General features: G+C 42.8%; 1 protein-coding gene across 10 annotated transcripts in view; it reads right to left on the bottom strand.

The window, feature by feature from the left end:
- Nucleotides 1-26,018, bottom strand: part of fnbp1b (formin binding protein 1b) — a gene marked incomplete at its 3' end in the record, with an annotated part of 162,436 nt that overhangs the window by 36,388 nt on the left and 100,030 nt on the right. For all 10 annotated transcript variants that reach the window (XM_080743105.1, XM_080743106.1, XM_080743109.1 and 7 more), the window contains exons 5-8: nucleotides 24,598-24,660; nucleotides 21,052-21,156; nucleotides 2,311-2,439; nucleotides 881-1,027 (exon numbers count right to left, since the gene is read on the bottom strand). In XM_080743105.1, coding sequence (XP_080599231.1) covers nucleotides 881-1,027; nucleotides 2,311-2,439; nucleotides 21,052-21,156; nucleotides 24,598-24,660 — 444 coding nt within the window. The remainder of the gene's footprint in view (nucleotides 1-880; nucleotides 1,028-2,310; nucleotides 2,440-21,051; nucleotides 21,157-24,597; nucleotides 24,661-26,018) is intronic.

Here is a 26,018-nt window from a genome sequence, read left to right as displayed (position 1 = left end):
TCATCGCATCACCAATACGTTTAATTTTTTATTTTTTTCAAAACTTTTTTTTTTCCAAATTTTCTTTTTCTCAAAAATTTTTTTTTTCTGAAAACTTTTTTTCTCAAAAAACTTTTTTTTTCTCAAAAAACTTTTTTTTTTCTCAAAAAAACTTTTTTTCTCAAAAAACATTTTTTTCTCAAAAAAATTCTTTTTTTTCAAAAAACATTTTTTTTTTCAAAAAACATTTTTTTTTTCAAAAATTTCTTTTTTTTCAAAAAACTTTTTTTTTCTCCAAAAAACTTTTTTTTTTTCAAAAAACTTTATTTTTTTCAAAAAAACATTTTTTTCCAACTTTTCCAACTTTTGTACCTCAGGGGTTTGTTTTCGACGAATATCTACTCCTATAGATGCAACGCGGCGACCTAGAGGGGAGGCCGGCGTAGCCGGCCGACCTTCTAGTAATGACACATTGGCTCTACAGAGGATTGCGCAATAGGTATTGCGAAATAAGCATATAAACAACTATACGGTAAATATGCATTTTGAAAAGATGACATTAAGTCTATTAGGTTCAGTTAATATTTCTCTGTTTTTTCAGTATAATGGTGACTTCCCATCACAACTCGAAGTGTTGCGAATAGGCCGGACAGAAAGTGACTTTCGCGTCTTCATATGGGAGCAGAAGATGAATGAATGAGTGAGTGAGTGAGTGAGTGAGTGAGTGAGTGAGTGAGTGAGTGAGTGAGCGAGCGAGCGAGCGAGCGAATTGCTGATCGAGTGACTGGCAACCTGTTGCATCGTGACACGTTATGAGCTTGTATATCAGCTATTTTTGGCACACGCAACAGCGGCATGCAACAAAGAGTAAAGCAGGCTTGATGTGAACGTTTCTACTTACAGTCTTGGCCTCAATGGATTCAGCAGCTATCGTCATCCCGTCTAGACACTTCCCTACGATGGGGATGACCTGGCGGTCCACATCTGCAAACGACTTCATACAAACGCCTATCCTCTCAATTCTCTTCTCCTCCATCTCCTGCAGTTTCTGTACCCAGCAGAAGAAGAAAAAAAACATGTCAACTGCTGTGCAATGAAGCGTTTTGAAATTAACCTTTCTCAGTAGAATTTGTAAGGATTCCTAACTGCTTGCTCCTCGTGTTGTTTCATTCTCAAGATGTGAAAGAAGGCTATTTAATTTAATTTAATTTCACTTCACTTCATTTCATTTCATACCTTTGCACAACTGGTTACATCTGACTACATTGCCATTTGAACAGAATACAATGTATTGGACTGTAAATACACTAGCAATGCAGTGTATGCAATGTGAAAACCCATTTTGCTACACTGCCAACAAAAACTATTGATTACAATTTACAATTTAGGCATTTAGCAGATGCTGTTAATCCAGCACAATTCACAGTAAGCAAGGAAAACTCGAGGTACATCAAATGCATAGCAATAGTAATCTAGGATCATATACCGGTAGGTAAACCAAGCAGCTATCATCAGTCTAAACAGTATGATATAATAAAATAAGATAATCTGTACATTCAAACTATACACACTATATTGGATGCCAGGTCTATGAACCTGGCATCTGTCTACATAACACACACATCTAAATTACATTTTAACCTATGCATAAGCCTGCAAGGTCGTTGATATTGCACTGTTGTAATGCCAATGCATTCGTATTGTGACTTTGTCATGGTCCAGAATAGGGCTGTCACAATTATGCCATTTTACATGGCGATTAATTGTCACTCAAATAATTGCGATTAACGTTTTAATTGTGTTTCTGTCGTTGACAATTACATTTCTGTTTGGCTTGTAGGCTTTGAAGTTGCACATAGCAAATATGACACATAACCTAAATATACAAAGATACAAAGACATATTTGACAACTTTATACTTAAAATATAAAAAGATAAAAAAGAACATTGATAGTGGAAATAGCCAATCTACAAGCTCACAACATGTCGCGTCGCGACGCATTGTGAGCTTGTAGATGTGCTATTTCCACTATTTTGGAAAATGTTTGAAAATATGTTATGACAAAATAATTGCGAATATGTCAAATAATTGCGATTAGACGATTATATAATAATTGTAACAGCCCTAGTCCAGACAGGTAACAGTATATAATAATAAATAATAAATAATAATAAATAATAAATATAATAATTGTAACAGCCCTAGTCCAGACAGGTAACAGTATGACAGCAGACGCAGTCGGAGTCGGCCCGAGGCCTTTTCATATTTTCCAAACATGGCCCCGCCTTTGACAAGACTCCCCCTGGACTCTTAGAAGTCTGCACACATACCTGGAATATGTCTGGGATTACGGTGTAGTAATGTTGGTTCTGCTCCCCGTTGAACTTCTGGAGGTAGGAGGAGTATTCATTCTTACTGTCGGAGGCCATCTGGTGCCGTGTCTGGGCCTGCTGCCTCGCCTGGGGACACAAACACCCAAACATCAAAACACGCACGTCATCGTCATCATCCTCACATACAGTACTGTACAACAGTGGTTCTCAACCTTTTCAGGCCGCGACCCCCAATATTATCATATTTTAACTGGGGACACCCCACCCTGACGAGCACTAAGAGTTGAGGCATTACATTTTGTATAACATGGTTCTATTGTGAAAATACAGATCTACATGCTACATGAGGCGTTGTGAGCATGTAGATCTGCTATTTTCACAAGAAAATGTAAACAATATTAACTTGTCATTTTAGAGGTATTAAAAAGTCCTCACATTATCACTTTAGAAATGTGCAGATAGCCTCTATACACTTAAACTTTATGTTGGCTTGTTTACTGTTGAGTGAGAAAACAATGTTGCATATTATGTTAATCATCTGGGGACCCCCCTGTAGTCCCGACCCACATGTTGAGAACCACTGCTGTACAAAACCCAGTGGTGAAGAAAGTACTCAAATGTTGTACTTAAAAGTATCAATACCGCAATGTTACAAACAAAGAGTGTGGAATTCAAAATGGTATTGGCATCAAAATGTACTTAAAAGTACCAAAAGTAAAAGTGGGACATTGTTGTGCACAAATCTTTTGAAAACAGCAGATCTACAGTACAAGCTCACAATTTGTCGCAATGCGACCCCTGTTGTAACTCTGAGGACCCCCGTTGAAGACCCCTGAATTAAAGGGACTGTAAGTCAAATATGTTTGATTAAAATACGTGTTAGCTCTATTCTGACAGTAATCTTAGCAACAGAGTGTTTATTTAATAACAAGGCTCTGTTACTGATCATAGATGTTCCCAGCTCTTTAGTAACATGTTCAGGTTGGGATACATTTCATTCAATCGGGAGAGAGAAGTCATGCACGTAAACAACAAGATAAACAAGTGATATTGGACGTGATGAAACAAACAAATGAGCAGCCAATGAGCAGGAACTTGAACACAAGCTGTTAATGATCTCTGTGGGGTCTATCTCCTCATTGGAGCAAGTCTGTAACCCACCTGAAAAAGACAACACAGCAGGAGCGACAGGGAGACAGTCCCCTGTTACTGAACAAACACTATATAGAGCTATATAGATTACTATGAGAGCTTTAACTTTTTAACTACACATTAAAATACCACCATCAATATCAGTGTTTTTGTCACATTCCTAAGCCAATAATTTGATGACCGGTAGGAGACTACATCGGCATTGATAAAAACACTGTCAATTTTAGGTGAACTACAAATAGATAGACTACACTACATGTTGCCTGGAAATGTCACCTAAAAACATATCAGCAGACAGTGGTGTAAACTAACTATGTACATAAGTACTGTATAAGTACTGTACTTAAAGGAGCTATAGTCAACTTTTTCTTGAAAAACGGACACTAAAATAAAAATAATGTCGAAAATATTTTATAAAAAAGATTAAGCTTCATATACCGTACGTGTTTCTATTCAAAAATGAAATGTAAAAGAATGATAAAATAATAAGTTTGGTCATTGTCAGGCTGACTTTGTTTACATCCCTCTTCTATTCTTTTATATGGATTGATAAGGGATATAAACAAAGTCGGTCTGACAACGGCCAACATGATTATTTTATCATTATTTTACGCTTTTTGTGGTCATGTTTGAATAGAAACACATAATGAAGCTTAATCTTTTTTATAACCGATCTACAAGCTCACAATGCATCGCAATGCGACGCATTGTGAGTTTCAAAATACTTTTATACATTTGAAAACTTGAAATGGGATATTATACATGACTTTAGTACATGTTGATGCCATTACTTCTGCACTTTTACTCAAGTAGATTTAGACTTTTACTTGTAACGGAGTATTTCTACATTGCCGTATTGATACTTTTACTTAAGTAAAACACTTTTCCACCACTGCACATAGGCATATTTGCAGGCTCATGGGCAGGCCAGCCCACACGTTCCTCATGGGCAGGCCAGCCTCATGGGCAGGCCAGCCCACACGTTCCCCCCCTCACTTGATTATTGGAGACTCTCATTCCTGCATGCACATGCGCAGGACACAAATACGACATTTGCACACTTATAGCCCACAGAATGACAGGTGCACTGCATGTGACTCGACGCAATGCTGCAGCAGTAGCCACTGGAAATGGACTGTACTGTGTGTAAACACAGTTAAAGAGGTGGTGCCATAGTTTTGTACCTGTTCTGTTTTGTATGTGTCTATGGAGTTAGCATTACTCTAATAGACCCCCAGGTGTGGTTATAATATGCAAATATGTCTTTTTTTGGTTACTTCTTGAAAGCTGAAAGCCTCTGAGTCAAAAAGCCCAATTGAAATATACTAATATAATGACATCATAAAATCAACCCCTCCCCTTTTCACCATTCAACAACACAGTGGGTGTGGCTAACATCAGCTGGGTCACCACGCACCTGTCATACTTAATGAACAGGTGGGTGTGGTCACATAAAAACTTAAATTTAACACTTTTCTACACTTTTTTGAGATTGTTTTTTCCCTCCAACTATAATCATAGTACCTGTTGATTATGTTGTAGGGGGGAAAAATCACAGCACAATGTCTTTAAAAAAACAACAACTATACTGTATGTCTTCTATAGTATGTGTTTCTCTGTTGCCGTCTCATTTCACTGAGAAATTCTCAGAAGACATACTGTAGGTATATTTGATCTCTTCCCATCGGAACAATCGGATTTAGGTGCATGGAAAATCGCCTAAAGTTTAATTGAATTTCACTCTGAGAGAGAGTGTGCATGGTTTCATTTCACTGTACTCTCGGGCCATTTCTGTTTGGCAGAAGGAACTTGATGATTTAGCATTTTTTACTGTTGTCTTCTTTGTAATTATTGTAATCGTATTCTTTGCATCATCGTAATTTTGTGTTCTCACTGAGACGACGCATCATTATTTTTGATGCTTGTTTCATGTAAAGTTGATGACACTGATGACACCCTTATACTGACTGAAGTCTCTACCTCTTATTATTCACATACACAACTCTGATCGGTAGATCCTGACCCAGGTGTGAGTATTAATTAAAGTTTGTATTGTGCCTGAGGAAAGTCATGTGTGACTGAAACATTGCTTCCCGAGTTAAAGTTTTGCTCCTTTACCGTGCAGGCTGGCAGTGTGTGTGTGGGACGTGGCCGTGGGGCATTATTATTGTTTTATTGTTGATGCTCTGGGAGAGTAAAAATGAATGGACCAGTCACCAGTGAGGGTCCATTTCCACACTCCAAGCATCACATATTGCACTGGCTCCATGTGGAATACAGCATTGATTTGAAAGCTCTCCCACTCATATATAAAGCTCTAAACGGCCTAGGCCCAGTATATACTGTATCACTGTCTCCTTAGTGGCAGATACTCCCTCACCAGCCCCCCTACTACACATACAAAACCACGGCCAAAGGAAAATTGGATGATGCAGCATTTTCAAGTTCTTGTTCCCAAACTATTGAACAAACTTCCGTTTGTTGTAGTTTCTTTTCAACATAGATGTTTAAAAAGCTATTAGATGTTGTAAGAACCTATTTTTTTTACATGTGCCTTTCTATTGCACTTTAAATAGTAAATAAACAATGTACTGTACATAAATACTGTACAGAATACTATTTTTATGAAAGTAATTACGTGCAGTATGTAGTCTTTATGGAACCAACTACCTATTCTTTTGTTTAACTGTGAAGCACTTCACACGACATAATGTATACATGATATGAAATGTGCTGTACAAATACTATAGATGATTACTATTATAAATCTACACTGGGGATTGTGTGAGTCAGAAGAAGTAAGCCAATACGGCCTGGTTGCGCCAGTCAGGGCCATGTCTGTGCTGACAGCAACGCAGATGATTTTATTTGAGGCCGGTCAGTGGAAGAGAAGGCAGGGAGAATAGCAGCCTGAGAGAGAGGGCCTATTAGAGATCAATCGTGACCAGATGGAGACCAGATTATCTGAGCCAGACAACATGTGGTGTGTCCGTCCACCCGCGTGTGCGTGGGTGTGTGCACGTGTGCAACGCATGGGCGTGTGCATTGCATAAGTGTGTGTATTATTTTTGTCTGGTAACACTGTGAATGAAAAAGCAGCATACACCAGTGGTGTTAAATAACTAAGTACATTTACTCAAGTACTGTACTTAAGTACAGTTTTGATGTATTCTTTACTTTACTGGAGTGTTTCTCATTTTCAATACTTTTACTTCTACTCCACTACATTTCAGAGGCAAATATTGTATTAAAAGTAGAATATTTACTCCACTCCACTAATTATTAGAACACTTTAGTTACTAGTTACTTTATAGATATAAATGATTACAAAACATACATTATCCACTAAAACCCTATATACTATATTTCAGCCATTTGAAAATAGATCTGCCAGCTCACAATGCGCCGCGAAGCAATGCATTGTGAGCTTGTAGATCGTCTACTTTCAAAAGATCTTTATACATTTGAAAACTTGGGAAATGGGACATTCAGCGAAATGAGTACTTACATTTTAAGGATACCCAAACTTGTGCTTGTAACAGACTATTTCTTCAATAGGTACTTTACTCAAAAGAGTAGTTCACCCCCAAAATGACTTTTTTCCTATTAATTACTCACGCCAAGTTCAATAATATTTTTAGTTTTTTGTCCAGATGGGGACCCAAATGCATTTGGGTCCCCGTCTGTAATCAATGGGGGCAAATTTACTATAAATTTTTTTTTGTCTTAGGAATACGACAAATACCAAAAAATATTATTGAGCCCACGTCTCCATGGCGTGAGTAATCAATAGAAAAAAGTCATTTTTGGGGTGAACTACTCCTTTACATAAGTAAAACATTTGAGTTGTGCCTGTGTCATGCTGCTATCTCCAGCAGCTGTATGTACTGTTGTTGGCAGCAGTGCAGAGATAGTCCAGCTGTATGTACTGTTGTTGGCAGCAGTGCAGAGATAGTCCAGCTGTATGTACTTTTGTTAGCAGCAGTGCAGAGATAGTCCAGCTGTATGTACTGTTGTTGGCAGCAGTGCAGAGATAGTCCAGCTGTATGTACTGTTGTTAGCAGCAGTGCAGAGATAGTCCAGCTGTATGTACAGTTGTTGGCAGCAGTGCAGAGATAGTCCAGCTGTATGTACTGTTGTTAGCAGCAGTGCAGAGATAGTCCAGCTGTATGTACTGTTGTTGGCAGCAGTGCAGAGATAGTCCAGCTGTATGTACTGTTGTTAGCAGCAGTGCAGAGATAGTCCAGCTGTATGTACTGTTGTTGGCAGCAGTGCAGAGATAGTCCAGCTGTATGTACTGTTGTTGGCAGCAGTGCAGAGATAGTCCAGCTGTATGTACTGTTGTTGGCAGCAGTGCAGAGATAGTCCAGCTGTATGTACAGTTGTTGGCAGCAGTGCAGAGATAGTCCAGCTGTATGTACTGTTGTTGGCAGCAGTGCAGAGATAGTCCAGCTGTATGTACTGTTGTTGGCAGCAGTGCAGAGATAGTCCAGCTGTATGTACTGTTGTTGGCAGCAGTGCAGAGATAGTCCAGCTGTATGTACAGTTGTTGGCAGCAGTGCAGAGATAGTCCAGCTGTATGTACTGTTGTTGGCAGCAGTGCAGAGATAGTCCAGCTGTATGTACTGTTGTTGGCAGCAGTGCAGAGATAGTCCAGCTGTATGTACTGTTGTTAGCAGCAGTGCAGAGATAGTCCAGCTGTATGTACTGTTGTTGGCAGCAGTGCAGAGATAGTCCAGCTGTATGTACTGTTGTTGGCAGCAGTGCAGAGATATTGTATGTACTGTTGTTGGCAGCAGTGCAGAGATAGTCCAGCTGTATGTACTGTTGTTGGCAGCAGTGCAGAGATAGTCCAGCTGTATGTACTGTTGTTGGCAGCAGTGCAGAGATATTGTATGTACTGTTGTTGGCAGCAGTGCAGAGATAGTCCAGCTGTATGTACTGTTGTTGGCAGCAGTGCAGAGATAGTCCAGAAGCAGCTGTATGTACTGTTGTTGGCAGCAGTGCAGAGATAGTCCAGCTGTATGTACTGTTGTTGGCAGCAGTGCAGAGATAGTCCAGCTGTATGTACTGTTGTTGGCAGCAGTGCAGAGATATTGTATGTACTGTTGTTGGCAGCAGTGCAGAGATATTGTATGTACTGTTGTTGGCAGCAGTGCAGAGATAGTCCAGCTGTATGTACTGTTGTTAGCAGCAGTGCAGAGATAGTCCAGCTGTATGTACTGTTGTTGGCAGCAGTGCAGAGATAGTCCAGCTGTATGTACTGTTGTTGGCAGCAGTGCAGAGATAGTCCAGCTGTATGTACTGTTGTTGGCAGCAGTGGAGAGATAGTCCAGCTGTATGTACTGTTGTTAGCAGCAGTGCAGAGATAGTCCAGCTGTATGTACTGTTGTTGGCAGCAGTGCAGAGATAGTCCAGCTGTATGTACTGTTGTTGGCAGCAGTGCAGAGATAGTCCAGCTGTATGTACTGTTGTTAGCAGCAGTGCAGAGATAGTCCAGCTGTATGTACTGTTGTTGGCAGCAGTGCAGAGATAGTCCAGCTGTATGTACTGTTGTTAGCAGCAGTGCAGAGATAGTCCAGCTGTATGTACTGTTGTTGGCAGCAGTGCAGAGATAGTCCAGCTGTATGTACTGTTGTTGGCAGCAGTGCAGAGATATTGTATGTACTGTTGTTGGCAGCAGTGCAGAGATAGTCCAGCTGTATGTACTGTTGTTGGCAGCAGTGCAGAGATAGTCCAGAAGCCTCTCTGGCAGCCCCGCGGCCCGGTCCACCCCCAGTGGAAACACTGATTACAAAATCGCTGTTGTCGGGTCAGAAACCTCGTATGTCCAAAACCGTTCGTTTTGTATTTATCATTTTAAAAATGATTTAAAATAGTGAAAATAGCTGATCTACCGGTACAAGCACACAGCGCCTCGCCATCGCGAGGTGTCGTGTGCTTGCAGATCTGCTATTTTCACTACTTTTGTGCAACACTCTAGTATGATGAAGTAGGGCTTTAATTTTGAAAAAAGAAAAAAACATTTGAAACCTGGCGATACAAGTTTTCTGCCTGACAGTGGCGAATGGCTTGTCTATAATGGACCATATCAGCCCCGCGACCCAGAGCTGTATTGCACTCAGTGCCAATTTGGTGCGAGGGGGCGTATAGTCTGGCGTGTCCGGCCCGTGTGATAGTGGATGATAGCGACGTTCAGGCAAGTCCCGGAAAAGACGCGCTGTGATTGGCCAGAGGCACTTTGAGTGGCAGTTCACCCCCAAACATTATTTACTATTCTGGCCCTCTGGTTTACAACTCGAACAGTGCGGTGAGTCAGCTCAAGCGACCTTCACAACGCTCGACACGGCGACAGAGTCGCAGTTGTTGGAAAAGTAATGTCGGTGTCCATGTCTTCTCACTCTTGCATTCAGCCAATGAGAACGCAGGGAGGGTGGCGCTTGCCCGAATGTCGCTACGATTCACTATTACGCGTCCGGCCCTCCAGTGTCAAAGCATCTCCAAACGGAGGTCTGCAGGGAAAAAAAACGTTAAAACTGTGATCGAGTGGTGATAACAGGAGTCTTTCTGGGCTTTTCTGACCGGTTGTGCCAACCGAAATCACATCAAACGATTTGTCAACAAAAATCACAAGTGTTTAATGTATTATTAAACCGTAGTGAAAAGTATATTAAAATATGGTATCTTGAGGTAATGGCAGGCTTATTGGTACCTATCGTTGTTGTCGGGTGGAAACCTTGTATGTCCAAAACCTTCCTTTTTTTGTTATTTAAAAGAAAATGATTTAAAATAGTGAAAATAGCTGATCTACAGGCACACAACGCCTCGCACTGCGAGGCGTTGTGTGCTTGTAGATCTGCTATTTTCACTACTTTTGTGCGACATTTTGGTATGATGAAGCAGGGCTTTAATTTACAAAAGAACGTACAGATTTGAAACTTGGAGATACAAGGTTTCTGCCGGACAGTGACAATATATTACAGTATAAGCTAAAAAGCATATCAGTGCGTAGGAAAGTGGTTGGTTGGATGAAGCGTAGGCCTGCTACTGTATGTCACCGTCCTGAGGGGCTTGGTGTAATGACTTGTCCAGTTCTCTCCCACATAACACACTGGATTATAAATTAGTCTAGGGGACAGATCGAATGTCTGGTCTCAGCTAATACTCTGCTGTGCACACACACACGCCCACACGCAGACACACGCATGCACACACGCAGACACACACACGCGCACACACACTCTCGTTGGTATTACTGTACTTTTTTGGGACTGAAACATTTTAGGATGGCTATGATATAAATGTCATTTCTACCCCTTTTTTTCGCCCTTTTCTTAACCCTTTAACAACCCCTACAGGCCTAATCCTACCACTGATCCCAGCCCGAATCTTTTCCCGATCATAACCTCAACTAAAGTATTAAATAAAATCTTTCTTACCCATGAAAATGTTTCCCTAGTGGGGTCAAGGAAAAAGGTTCTCACAAGGTCCATTTCTCAAGTTGTACTAAGGGGACATCTGGCCCCCAGAAGGACAGTAATACCTGGTCTCACACACACATGCACGCACGCACGCACGCACGCGCGCGCACGCACACACACACACACACACACACACACACACACACACACACACACACACACACACACACACACACACACACACACACACACACACACACACACACACACACACACACACAAATATGTCTGAGTCTGTGTCCTGATTCTCTCTCTCTCCCACTTTCTGTCTTTGTCTTTATCTCTCTCTTTGCCTCTCTCTCTCTCTCTCTCTCTCTCTCTCTCTCTCTCTCCCTCTCTCATGCACACATGGTTAAGTGATAGGTGAGCTAGCAGGACGTCCCACACACAGGGAAGAGTCATCAAACGCACAGATGCTCTATTATTTCCAGCACTGGAAAACTGACAATTAATACCTCAGTGGAAAAATGACATGGTCCCTGGCCAATACAAAGAAACAATGGCTAATCCAGGAGAGAGCTTAAGAGTAGGACAGTCAACGGGTGAATAGGATCACGATCATGATCATTTTTCTAGGCGATTAATTGTTGTACAATTAATTGGAATTAACGGTTTTGCCTTAGACCAGGGTTCCCCAATAGGCGGCCTGCGGGGCCATTTGCGGCCTGCGGGGGGCTACTGTCTGGCCCCCACCAACCCCAGTAATAATGGTGGTATAAGAGCAGCAACAACACTAGTATATCGTCATTGTCGGGTGGAAATCTCGTATCTCCAAATGTGTACGTTCTTTCGCAAATCATACAAGGCCGTCGCCCAAAAGTAGTGAAAACAGCAGATCTACAAGCACACAACGCCTCGCGGTGCGAGGCGCTGTGTGCTTGTAGATCGGCTGTTTTCACTAGTTTAAATCATTTTTAAAATGATAAATTCAAAACGAACGGTTTTGGACATACAAGATTTTCACAACGACGAAAACTGTCGCTGGAGTAGCGGGAACGCCACCGTCGCCCCCTGCAATGTTGTGGCCCTCGGCTTGGTACCCGAGACATAATTCGGCCCTTGGGGAAAACTAATTGGGGAACCCTGCCTTAGACTTTGTAAACAAAACAAGTCATAGGGCCGATGTGACAAATAACTGAAAGAAAAATGACTGACAATGAGTATAATCGAAATAAATAATGTACAATGGCCGAAACAGGCCATAACACTTCATAATTGTATATTTTCCAAAATAGCGTGTAAGCTTGTCAATCGTCTATTTTTGCCATTTTCAACATCTTAATTGACACCCATAAATGGAAACAATTCTGTCGATTATGCAAAAATAATCGAATTATTGCGATCGGGCATTAGGATTAAGTGATAATTGTGGCAGGCCCACTTTATGTGTGAATGCTTGTGCGCATGCATTCACATTTCACGTGCCGTGTGCATGTGTGTACTGTAGACGTGCGTGCACACTACACGTGTGTGTGTGTGTGTGTGTGTGTGTGTGTGTGTGTGTGTGTGTGTGTGTGTGTGTGTGTGTGTGTGTGTGTGTGTGTGTGTGCGTGCGTGCGTGCACACACATGCAAGATGAACTGCAAAGCAGGTGAATGTTACGAGGCAGGATCTGTACACAATATTGCCATGGCAACGTGGCTTGATGACAAAACCTCTAAAAATGCCGCTGTCACCATAACCTCCCCACTTCCTGTTGACAAGGAAGTCATCACTAGCTACCTACACTACAGTGTAATCCTGCAAACACGTACGTCACGTACGTCTGCATACAATAGAGGCCTCGCACGGAAAGTTTGTGTGGTTCTCTGTCTGCCATCATGGCTGCCTGTAACATAGCAACCATTGTTGTGATGCGTGTTTGATTTATGAGTGAAATGTAATAATTTGTTGTCGTATTGATACACCGTAGCCCTACATGACATTTACAGGGGTTGACACTAAGGTCTCAGAGGCACTTGCCCGAAAAGTAAATCGTCCATTATAAAATGATAGGTAAAGATTTTAATTACCGCTTAATTTAACACTTATTTCTTTACTTTCTGGGCCTGTGCGATAAAAAAAAATGTCACACCTCAATACCTCCAAATCCAAATCCCTACATGTACCGGTAGCTATGATTGAATATGTCTATGGTTTCACACAGCCACAGTAAAAACAACACATTATAGGTAAATAGTGCTCTTATTTTACATTCCACAGACCAGAAGACAGAGCATGCTGGCCACAGGTGTTTAGACAGATATCTCGTGTTGTGTTTATAGACGTTTGGTCCCCTCTCAAATGGGCACTTGCCCGGTCGGGCAACCTGAAAGCAAACTTCACCTGCCCTGATGTTTTATTTACCTGCCGGGCGCAGGTGGGCAAGCCTTAGTGTCAATGCCTGCTTTTTTGTAAGTATTTCTACTAAGTCTATCTCTATAATGCCACAGCTATTATTAAGTATTACGATAATTGACCGTATACAGTAAGTGATTATAAAATGCTTTATAATGTGTCATTATTACTGTTTTAAAGCATAAATACTTTATGTGTTATAAATATTGCTATGTAAGTGTTATGAATAATGTGTCGGTGCTTATGATAACTATCATTACGATGAAATGTTATAAGCAGTTAATAATGAATTGAAATTATGATTATAAAGCATTGTATGGGCTTCCAGGTATTACAGGCATTTTGTTTCAAAAGTAGTTTCCGATGCAAAGGCAAACCTTCTCTGCAAATCCTCTATTGAAAAAAATAAAAATAATTACCGACACAATGCCCCCCCCCCCCCCCCCCCTTTTTATTTTGCACAACCTAGGAGAAACACAACCAAAGACATGGAGGCAAACCGCTGCATGGGGAGCAGAGCATGGTCAAATGGGACAGGTGTGTCATAGAGACCTGGACGGAAAAATCCACAGTGTCAAGGGTAACTCAGAGCACTACGACTTTTCTCCACAATGTTCTAATGTTTAAATATGTCGCCGCTGTCGGGCTTTCTTCATAAATAAGCCCTAGTTCACACTACAGCGTCACACAAAGAGTAATTGTAGCAGATCCACAAGCTCGTAGCACGGCGCGAAGCGACGCGGTTTCAGCGTGTCTATCTGCTACTTTTGCCATTTTCGAATTAGAATCCTGAAAAGTACGTTTTTGGACGATATGCACCGGGACCGCCGTGCGCTGGCGTCGCTCACCAATAATAGCCGACCTACAAGCCCACGAGTCGCTTCTGGGTCGTCTATTTTTGCCGCACGACACCGCTGTACATCACGGTGAAAAACGGGCTTAAAATGTCTGAGTCTGAACTAGGCCTTGGTTTAAAGGCATGATATCGTCGTTGTCGGGTGGAAACCTTGTGTGTCCAAAACCGTTTGTTTTGTATTTATCATTTTAAAAATGATTTAAACTGGGCACCTGGTGGCCTAGTGGACCAGGCGCATACCATATAGGCATTGCCATTTCGGCATCAATGCCTGTCGGCGTCGCTGGTTCGATTCCCGATCCGGCTGACCTTTGCCGCGTGTCACTCCCTGTCTCTCCCCCATTTCCTGTCAGTCTACTGTCCTATCCAATAAAGGCAAAAAGCCCAAAAACAAATCTAAAAAAGAAAAAAAAAATGATTTAAACTAGTGAAAACAGCCGATCTACAAGCACACAACGCCTCGCACCGCGAGGCGTTGTGTGCTTGTAGATCTGCTGTTTTCACTACTTTTGTGCGACGGCCTTGTATGGTGATGCAGGGCTTTACTTTGCGAAAAAATGACAAATTTAAACTTGGAGATACGAGGTTTCTGCCCGACAGTGACGATATGTAACTTTTCCTTGTGTTTGCGTAACAAAACAATGTATATATTCTTTACCCATCATTCTCTGCTCTATAACAACAGTCGTCAGCCACTGGAGTAGTGTGGTGGTGTTTACCTACAGAAACACTCTGTCTTCTTGCTGTATTCTGTCGTTTTCACAATGTGTTTTGGCAGCCCAAAAACGTCCCTCTCTACCAAAATAAAAAGTGAAAACACCAAAACACAGCAGCATGCGTGGCTGTTAAATGTTGTTATAGACGGGGACATGATTGGTGAAACAATATATTTATATTGTCACTGTCGGGCAGAAACCTTGTATCTCCAAGTTTCAAATGTGTATATTTCTTTCGTAAAGTAAAGCCCTGCTTCATCATGCAAGACTGTCGCACAAGACTAGTGAAAACAGCAGATCTACAAACACAACAGTATTGAACATAAAGGGTTTCCACCCGAGAACGACCATATATAGTATGTATTATTTTGTTATGTAAACATAGGTCAAAGTTACATATTATGCCTTTAACTATTGAGAGTTGAATGAACACTGTGGATTTGTGTGTACATGGTTGTGGTTGTGTATATACTGTATAGTGTGTGTGTGTGTGTGTGTGTGTGTGTGTGTAGGTGTGTGTGTGTGTGTGTGTGTGTGTGTGTGTGTGTGTGTGTGTGTGTGTGTGTGTGCGTGCGTGCGTGTTGAGAGCTGTTCCCACTCATTCTCTCATTCTGTGTCCAGTAGACCTATACCTACCTTGTGGGAACTTCGCTTCTAGGCATGGCAGAAAAATAAAATGCACACAAACACACACAGTCACACACACGCACACGCACACGCACGCACACGCACACGCGCACACGCACACACACACACACACACACACACACACACACACATGCGCGCGTGCGCACACACACACACACGCACACACACACACACACACACACACACACACACATGAACAGAAAAAAATTGTTAGCCATCTCCAGCTTAACAATATCCTGTTACAGGAGCATGCTGTGGACATCCACAGGCCATGGTGGAAGAAGTACTCTCACATTTATTACTTAAGTAAAAGTATCATCAATACTGCAATGTGGAGATACTCTGTTACGAGTAAATGTACCAAAAGTAGAAAGTACTCATTATGCAGAACGTCCCATTTCTCAACTTTTCAAATGTATAAAAGTCTTTTGAAAATAGCAGATTGCGGCGCATTGTGAGCATGCCGATCGACTATTTTCAAAGGGCCGGAATGTATCCCGGGCTGAAGTGGTGGTTATCTATAAAGTAACAAATACATTTTCCAGGGTAAAAGTACAATATTTGCCTCTGAGATGTAGTGGAGTAGAAGTAAAAGTATTGAAACCTTTTCAGGCCGTGACCCCCAAAATAATCACATTTTAACTGGGAACCCCCCACCCTGACGAGCACTAAGAGTTGAGGCATTACATTTTGTATAACTCGGTTCTATTGTGAAAATAGCAGATCTAGGTATAAGCTCACATTGCCTCGCGTTGTGAGGCGTTGTGAGCATGTAGATTGGCTATTTTCACAATTTCTGCCTCTAATATTTGACAAATTTTCCAATGTTTAATTTGTCATTTTAGAGGTATTAAAAAGTCCTCAAATTGTCACTTTAGAAATGTACAGATACCCTCTATACACTTAAACTTTATGTTGGTTTGTTTACTATTGAGCGAGAAAACAATGTTGCACATTAAGCTATAATCATCTGGGGACCCCCCAAAATAATTTGGGGACCCCCAGGGGGTCCCGACCCACAGGTTGAGAACCACTGCTTTACACCACTGCTCCACAGGGCCTTAAATACACCACAGACTGAGTGGATTGGTATGTTGGAATGAGTGTAAAGCGGCACCCTGGACATGACGCTGAAACCAAGAGCATGACTGTTAGCCACCTCAACTACTGGGAAGTGGAGGGAGGGGCTGTGATTTCCTGTTCCTCCATGGGTTTACTGTTACGCTTCTCCGCAGTTGGGTCAGTTAGTAAGTCACTGAGTCTGAGACTGTGCAGCGGTGGAAGAAGATTATTATTTTTACTTAATTCTCTAAGACAGGGGTCTTCAACGTTTTCAGGCCAAGGACCCCTTAGTTGAGAGAGAGATGAAGCAGGGACCCCCACAACCTTGTCATAGATTCCGTATCGTTTCATTGTGTGACAGCACAATCATCAGTGTATTTTGGATTCATGTCAATTTGTGTTTTCAGATATTTAACCACTTGAATCGTCAAATACTTCTCCCCTCTACACCAAACCTCTTTGCCTAAAATAGCCGATCTACAAGCTCACAACGCCTCGCAGCGTGAGGCGTTGTGAGCTTGTAGATCTGCTATTTTTGGCTAAAGTTCTCAGAATCTGGTTAAGAATCTGGTTTAAAAGGAGATTTTATTATTTTCTTTCTATCACACAAAGATTTGGAGGACCCCCTGTAGAAACTCTGAGGACCCCTAGGGGTCCCGGACCCCCTGTTGAAGACCCCTGCTCTAAGAAGAAGGTTTTTGAAAAACTTGTTTCTATGATTATAATTAATTACAATATAACTTGTAATTCAAGTGTTCAAATAGACAGGGAGACCCCTAGAACAAACACTATAACAATTATTACTATCAGAATATGCAGCGACATTTTTGTCCATGCCTCCTTTATCCCTAAACTTCTTGGTCTTTTTTTTTCTATTTTGCCAAAAAAAAAAGTTTAAATACTCCAAATAGCCGATCTACATCGACGCGTTGTGAGCTTGTAGATCGGCTATTTGAACATTCAAAAATGGCAAAAAGGCTTAGGGATGAGGGGTAAGGCATGGAGGAAAATAGAGCCCATAGTACTTACTAACCTTTTAACAAAAAAACTTTTGTTTTAACCAAACAAATATCACTTAACCTATCTTTGAGTACAGGACTTGAGAGTAAATGTCATTAGTTACTTCCCATCAGTGTGTGTGTGTGTGTGTGTGTGTGTGTGTGTGTGTGTGTGTGTGTGTGTGTGTGTGTGTGTGTGTGTGTGTGTGAGAGAGAGAATTTGTCTAGCTATACTTATGGGGACTAAACGCATGTTCACACACACATGTGTGTGTGTGTGTGTGTGTGTGTGTGTGTGTGTGCGTGCGTGTGTGTGTGTGTGTGTGTGTGTGTGTGTGTGTGTGTGTGTGTGTGTGTGTGTGTGTGTGTGTGTGCGTGCGTGCATGCACATGCGTGTGTGAGGGATCCCTGAAGAACCGCAAAGGGAAGCCCAGATATCTGGGCTGTGAATCCAAACCCCAAATTGAGGGTTGTGTGTTCCAGCGGTAGGGGAGAGGGAGCCGTCTGAGGTCAGTCAGAAACTACACAGCAAACCTCAAAGAGCGCAGCTCCACAAACACTCTGTCTGTTTTCATTACCGCTGACCGGGAGGAGAGATACGGATCAGGGACAGAGGAGCCTTCTGATATTCATGTTTTAATAGAGTTTTAATGACTTTTGGGGGAACGGCCCGATATGGCCAATTCACACGGCAGCCATTTTGCTCTCACTGTACAATAGGGGTGTAACGATATAGTAACTGAATCAAAAAATCGATTTTAATTTGCAATGATCTACTATATCGTTTGCAAAAGCAAAATATCGTACCGCTTTGGCTTTGTATCGTATCGTATCGTTTTACAATGCCGAATCGGTATTGAATCGTTTTGCAGTGCAAATAATTGATTGTATGGAAACTAAGTATTTGTGCCTTGTATTTAGCAATTTTAAGAAGGAAAATGAAAAAGAAGGGTTTAATTACTTTTCCATTCCATATAGCCATATAACTCTTGGTCTATCGATGAATGTGTGTAATCTCTGTGTTCATGTCAAGGTGCGGGTTTGTCCATATGTTTAATGTCTATGTATTTGCTAGAGAATCACAGTGTTTACTTATTTATATCAATAATAATAGATGTTTCCGTTAAAAACATGCACTATTGACACGTTTCACACAGATGTAATTTCTTTGCTAAATAGTTACTATATTGATTTTAAATCATTGAATCGAATCGTATCGTATCATCATGAATAAACCAATATCGTCCAGGTATTGTATCGTCAACCATGTATCGTGATGCGTATCGTATCATTGTTAAAATGTATCGTTACACCCCTACTGTACAAGTATGTCACTTTTGGGAGAGTTGGGAAAGAGTCAGATAGGGCCTCGGGAGATGAAAATCAGATCAAATTAAAATCTAAAACAGATCAGAAGTTCCCACGCGGCGTCCCGGTTGCACAACGCTAATGGTAAGCATATTCCGGCGTTAGACTTTTCTTTTGGTTAAACGCTAAAGCCTCATTTAAACTTGGTTGCGCGTTGTGCCTCATGCTGGATATACCGTAGCAGATCTACAAGCTCACAATGCTTCTTCAAAGGACAGGGCTAACCTAACTATAGTGTACATTTGTCCACATCACCCAGCCCTATATACATTCAGCCTGTTTCTTTCTAGCAGACAGCAGTCTTCATCGCTTATTCCAGAGATCAATAAAAAATACTTCTGCTGCATAATCTAGACAAACCCGTATGAACCCTATATACTGTGTAATTCATTGACTGTTTCAACCCATGACTGTGTTCTAGATCCGCTAGAATTTGCCTCTGCACCAAAGTCTTGTTGCTGAAAATAGCTGATCTATAAGCTCACAGCACGGCACAGCTATTTTCAAATGTCCCCCAATGCAGAATATGGACACTATAGTGCTCAAGCAGGGGTGGACTGGGCATTGTTGGGCTGGGCGGGAGAGGGCCAATCCTTCAGTAGCACCGGCCCACAGAGCAGGGAGACGTCACATGATTGGCCCACTGGCTTGTCTATCATCTGAACACTGGCCTAGTAGGCCAATCACAGGCTACTGTGGCCCAGGAGTCCCACCCAAACATTTAGAAGCATACAAGCCCACAACGTGCTGCTGCCTCGATGCGTTGTGGGCTTGTAGATCTTCTATGTTCGGTTTGCGTGGGTTGTGGTGAGCCGGTCTGGGCCAAGATTCCAGGGCCGTATTTATGTCCCAGTCCGCCCCTGGGCTCAAGTGTCTTCTTTGTCTTTCATGGCACAAAGTGAAATAAATGTTTGTGGGAGACTATTCACTGGTGGAACAGTGTGTGCGAGCGCGCCGCACACACGTGTGCGTGTTCTAAACTCATATAGCGTCAGGGACGTGCTGGCCATTGGGAAAAGCGGGACAACTCCCGAACGGCCGGTTCATTCCCAAATTTGTACATTTTTTTCGCAAAGCAAAGCCCTGCTTCATCATACAAGGCTGTTGCACAAAAGTAGTGAAAACAGCAGATCTACAAGCACAACTGCGAGGCGTTGTGTGCTTGTAGATCGGCTGTTTTCACTAGTTTAAACCATTTTTTAAATGATAAATACAAAACAAACGGTTTTGTACATACAAGGTTTCCACCCGACAACGACAAAATATAACTTATGTAATTGGCCCACTGGCTTGTCACTTGTCATGATCTGAAATGGCAAATCTTTGAGTAGCAGCAGCAGCGCTATAGAGAGAGATCTCTCTCTAGAGCGCGCAATGAGGGCCTCTCCAACTCTTTTTCCCAGGCTGAATCAGGGGCCCAGCCCGTCCCTGTATAGCGTCCAGACAGAACGACCGATACTCTCCGTCCAGTCAGGGCTATTCTGAGCCTATATTGTGGCTCTTTGGCTGTCCGTCCAGAGGGACAGAGGCAGTCGTTGTTCGGGTCCATATTAGCATGATAATCGGGTGCAAAGCGTGTGGACTCTGAGTCCGCCCTGCACTGACTGCTGATGAAGCAGCAGCCCCATAGCACGCTCCTTACCCAAAATGCTTTGCTATAAAACCGCCCTGCTCTGACTGTTAATGAAGACGCACTGGCACCAAAGACGGTTGATTTAGAAAGATACCCCATCCCGACTGGAGCCGCTAGAGGCGAAACGGGACACAAATCCTACAAAATTTGGGTCTAAGTGGGCGTCCTATGGACACACACACACACACACACACACACACACACACACACACACACACACACACACACACACACACACACACACACACACACACACACACACACACACACACACACACACACACACACACACACACACTGTAGAGGAGCCATTTAATGTGAATGGCAAAGACAACACACTTCTCTCTGTATCTCCCAGGCATCACACAGGAATGATTTTCTGCGTGTAAACTGTATACTACTGTATGACTGTATGTGGGAGTAGGACCCAGTGCCATGTACTGTGATGACGTTATGGATGTTATGATGTTATGATGCTGCCACGTACCTTCTCCACGTCAGCTTTAGTCACGTTAAGGTCGGCGTCCATCTTCTCGAAGTACTGCTGTGCTCGGTCTGCCTCTTTGCAGTCCCTCTCGAACCGCCTCTTACACTGGAGGACACCAACACAGAACAAACAATCACCATCACTCCTCTAACCTCGCGGCACCAGGCTTTCCAAAACAGTTATCACTTCTCCCATAGACATGCGAGAAGTGATCACCCCTCCCTTACCTCAGTAGTTTTCAACCTGTGGGTCGGGACCCCCAGCGGGGTCCCCAAATTATTTTGGGGCGTCCCCAGATGATTAACTTAATGTGCAACTCAACTCAACAGTAAACAAACCAACATAAAGTTTAAGTGTATAGAGGGTATACCTGCACATTTCTAATTTAAGGACATATGACAAATGAAACATTGGCCAAATTGTCAAATATTAGAGGCTGAAATTGTGAAAATAGACGCTCACAACGCCAAGGCGTGAGCATGTAGATCCCCCATCCTTTCCCCCCTTTGTACATGATATAGTGCTTTATACTTGCAATGATAATGAATCTTTTTTTGTTGATATATTGTCGATGAATTGAATACTAAGGACCTCCAACGAAAACAAGACGCAAGTACTTTTTTGGGGTGTTCCTTTTAGGCAGGGTGTTAGACTGTGCTTGTGCTGTACTAATTCATTATGTTTTGACTGTACTTTTCTTCATTTTTGTCTAAATATTCAATCAATTCAATCAATCAATCCACGTAAGCGTAAAGGCGTTTCGTTTTTACTGACTAATGTGTCAGTGTCAGGGAATATTGGTTGGGGGACAATACTAACCATATCCGGCTGCGAGCCATAATGTTATTGCCGGCGGCTATACATTTGATAGCACAGTTGTACAGCATTATACTATATGCAACGACCTTTAAATAAGCATTTCAACGGACGTCAGAGCACGTATATGCGTTCGTCACATACACATCAGAACGCGCATTGTAATGCAACAGAGGCCAGTCTCTGGGCTCAGCAAAGAAAAGCCGAGTTCTGTCGAGGTTTTACAGTCCGCAGATTAAACAAATGTTCATGGTGGCCATTTTGCGTACAGAAAGGCGATTCATCCGTCCCTCTCTCTGACCCTCGGACCGAACAATCACTGGTTGTTGTGTGAGTGTGCCCTCTGAACTCTGCCAGGGCTGCCAAGCACACAATGGCATCATTGAACACACACACAGACACAGAGGCAGTCATATATCGTCGCTGTCGGCTGGAGACCTCGTATGTCCGAAAGCGTAACTTTTCAGGAAATGTGGGGAACAATGTTATCCAATGTAGTTATTATGTAGTCACCAGCCTTGTTAATAGGTTCTACGAATTCACAACGCGTCACGATGCAACACGTTGTGAGCTTGTATGTCCGCCTTTTTGGCTACTTTTGCGTGACGACAAAGTAGGGCTTTAATTTCCAGATTTTTTATGTGGAGATACGGGGGTTTCTGCCCGACAACAAGGACCTATCTCTCTTCCCCCTATTCCCCCGCCCCCCACCCACCAGCGGGACCAGGCAGAGATAAGGAGTGGTGTCCTGTACAGTCTCAACCCGTCATGAAGATGAGCTCTCCTTTAGGCCTATCACAAAATATATTATTTTTGCTGAATATAATTTTTTGCCGGTATATATGCATGCATAAAGTGAATGGCAAATCGAGTGGCAAACTAAATAGCATAGTGAGTGGCAAAGTGAGTTTAACATAGTTTAAAGTCGTTTCATGTTATTAGATAGGACTTTTCTGTTTGGATGTATGGGCTGTCAAGGCCAGAAAGTAGTTTTTTTGCCACTCAGTAGGCGTTCCCACTTATGATGATTATGTCACGCGCGTACCCTCTAAATTCTTTTATATATCCAGGGTATTTTGGCTGAGCACAAATGCACCCTGCTTCACAATCACACACACACACACACACACACACACACACACACACACACACACACACACACACACACACACACACACACAGGGCCGTCACACCAAATTCTGGGCCCTGGGTACAAGGATTCACTGTGGGCCCCCCATGAATGTTTAACTATTGAAAAATAGCAGATATACAAGCTCACGGCGCGGCACCGAGTGCCGCGCTGCGAGCTTGTAGATCTGCTATTTTTGAAAATGTTTGAAAATGTGTGCAATTAACCTGTTTCCATGTCAGTGATGCTCAAACTTTTTCATGTCAAGGACCCCCAAAATGATATGAATTTGGCCAAGGACCCCCATCTCAAAATATTTAGTTCCAGGGACCCCCCCCCCCCCCCCCCCCCGTAAGCAAAATTTGAGTTACAAATGTTCGCTTAAAAAATACATATTCAAAGATTTGCACACATTTTCACGACTTTTCAAAAATAGCAGATCTACAAGCTCGCAGCGCGGCACTCGGTGCCACGCTGTGAGCTTGTATATCTGCTATTTTTTTAATAGCTAAAGTTACTAGGGCCCCTCCACCTTGGGCCCTGGTAACTCAGTCCCACTTTCCTACCCCTTGTGACGCCCCTGCACAAACACATTGACAGCTGGGAGCGGCCCAGAACAACCACAGTCATAGTAGCCTCGCGTAGCCAGGCTTACTCATCTCCGAAGAGAAAAGCCTGGTGACAATAGAAGGCAGAAGACGTGAAGAGGGGGGGGGCTGAATTTTCCCGGAAGCTGTATTTTTTTCACAGTGCGGTGTTCCTGCAAACGTATTCCCTGCACGAAAAAAGCTGGTCTACGTCTCCTGCTCCGTCGGTTACGCTCGCAATAAACAATATACAAACAAAAACATTGATTCAAGCAATGTTACACCTATTCAGAGTGAGTTAAGAGCTACAATCTATTTTAGTTTTTTCGCTGGGGAATGTAAACAGACCCGCATCGCATGACGTAACTTCCGTTAACCGCAGCACTTCCGTCACACACTTCAAGCCCTATTGTCAACAGGGTGCAGTCATAGTATACAGTTGGCCACTGAGCAGCTCTCCACTGGAACTGTTTGTGCTTCAGTGCCTTGCTCAAGGGCTCTTCAAAAGTGCCGAAGGAGGAGGGGTGAGAGGTTGTATGCACAGCAGCCATTTTGGAGAGAAGTTGGGTCTTTTCTCACGTCCTTCACAGATGTTACTAATAATACTAATAATGAAGGCTCTGTTCCATTCTTTGTCAAACAGAGTCAGGGTGCTGATATAGTGCAAGTTGGCTCACCGGAAACACTCTGCTACACCAGGGGGTCTCAAAGTGTGGTCCAGGGACCCTTGTGGTTCCTTGGGGGTTCCAAAGGACCCCTTAAAAGGTGTGTAACTCTGAGAGTGTACAAATGTGCCAAAAACTCATATCTAGCACTTTAGGCTCATGATTTTACTATTCGTGCTTATGTTGCAAACACCTTGGTACAATCGTGTGGATATCTCAAGCAACATATGTAACTAGTACTACTCATTACTTACAGTATATTATTGTACTTTACGACCTACTTTTCTGTAGACGTTTTGTACGCACACTCAAAGAGAATGGAATTAAGCAGGTTGTCAAAGTCACTCACCACTTCCAGCTGCTTCCACGAGCTCTCGATCTGTTGCTGTGCCTTTCTTCCATCGTGGAAATGCTGTGAGGACAACAAGGAGAAAGAAATAGGGAGTTAGCGCGCTCTTATGGCTTTTTTTCTGGTGCGTGACACTGCACACAACAATATAATACCAGTAAGACTCCCTAATCGGGAGATAAGCGATGTGAGCTGCAGTGGAGGGGGTCCTCCACTGGGGGCGTCACCACTTTTGCATCCGTTCTGGAGCACGAGGAGTGGGTGGTCCCCGGGAATTCCCCGTGAGCAGCCCCGTTGGGGTGGTCATTTGGTCATTTTTGCACATTTGGTCATTTTTTACACTTGGGGGTCCCCCAGGGAGCTGGGGGTCCCTGGGGCTCGGGGGGTCCTTGGAGGTTGTAGTTTGGCAGGCAAGGAGTGTGTGTGCAAAATGTGGCATGGATCGGGTCAACGGTTGCGGAGATATGAGCAGGGAAAAAGTGTGACGTGTGACCACATTTGGTCATTTTTTACATCTGGGGGTCCCCCAGGGACCTGGGGGTCCCTGGGGCTCCGGGGGTCCTTGGAGGTTGTAGTTTGGCAGTCAAGGAGTGTGTGTGCAAAATTTGGCATGGATGGGGGCAACGGTTGTGGAGATATGAGCAGGGCAAAAGTGTGACGGACTGACTCACCCACGGACAGCCTGTGGAGGTTTTGGTAGTAAATGCGACCTACGGTCGCAATCAAGCCTATGGAAAGCATGTTGCTTTTGGTACCAGAACAGCGCAACTAGCGGCCAACTATTAGGGTGTGCCAATTGTAGTCCTAGAGCGGACATATTTTGGATTAAACACAGCCTTACACAGGTGTTAACAGAGTACTTCTAAATTGCAGTATTGATAGTTTTACATAAGTAAAACATGTAAGTACTTTTTCCACCACTGCCCCTAACCCCAAACAATATTGAGTGCCGTATCAGACCTGTACACCTACTGTACAAACAGTAGAAATAAATTCCCAGAAATACATGTACAGTATAGAATGGCCATTTCCATTCATAGCAACACTGTGCTTCTGTGTCAAAACACAGAAGAGGAAGCCATGGAACCATGTGACAGGCTTGTTTCATAAAACTATGTGGTGGTTATGGTTTCTATAGCAACAGGTGTCACTGGGTCCCCCGGCGAAGAACACGGAAGTAGTGCACTTATGACATATCTTTATTTGTACCTCCACTGAATAATGAATAATCACACTGTGTAAGGCATACATGGGCAACTGGCGGCCCGGGGGCCACATGCGGCCCTAAACTTCACTTAATGCGGCCCGCAGGTTAATATTGGAATACTGATATTCAGCTGTTACGATTACAAACATGCCAAACATGACCCACTTAAATTAGTAGCTTAATGACTAGTATAGCAGTATTAAAATGTTAGTCT

The sequence above is a fragment of the Nannobrachium achirus genome, assembly GCF_963921795.1.
Source record: "Nannobrachium achirus genome assembly, chromosome: 15".
Lineage (NCBI taxonomy): Eukaryota > Metazoa > Chordata > Actinopteri > Myctophiformes > Myctophidae > Nannobrachium > Nannobrachium achirus.
Note: the sequence above shows the minus strand (reverse complement) of the source record. Positions and strands in the feature narration are given on the sequence as shown.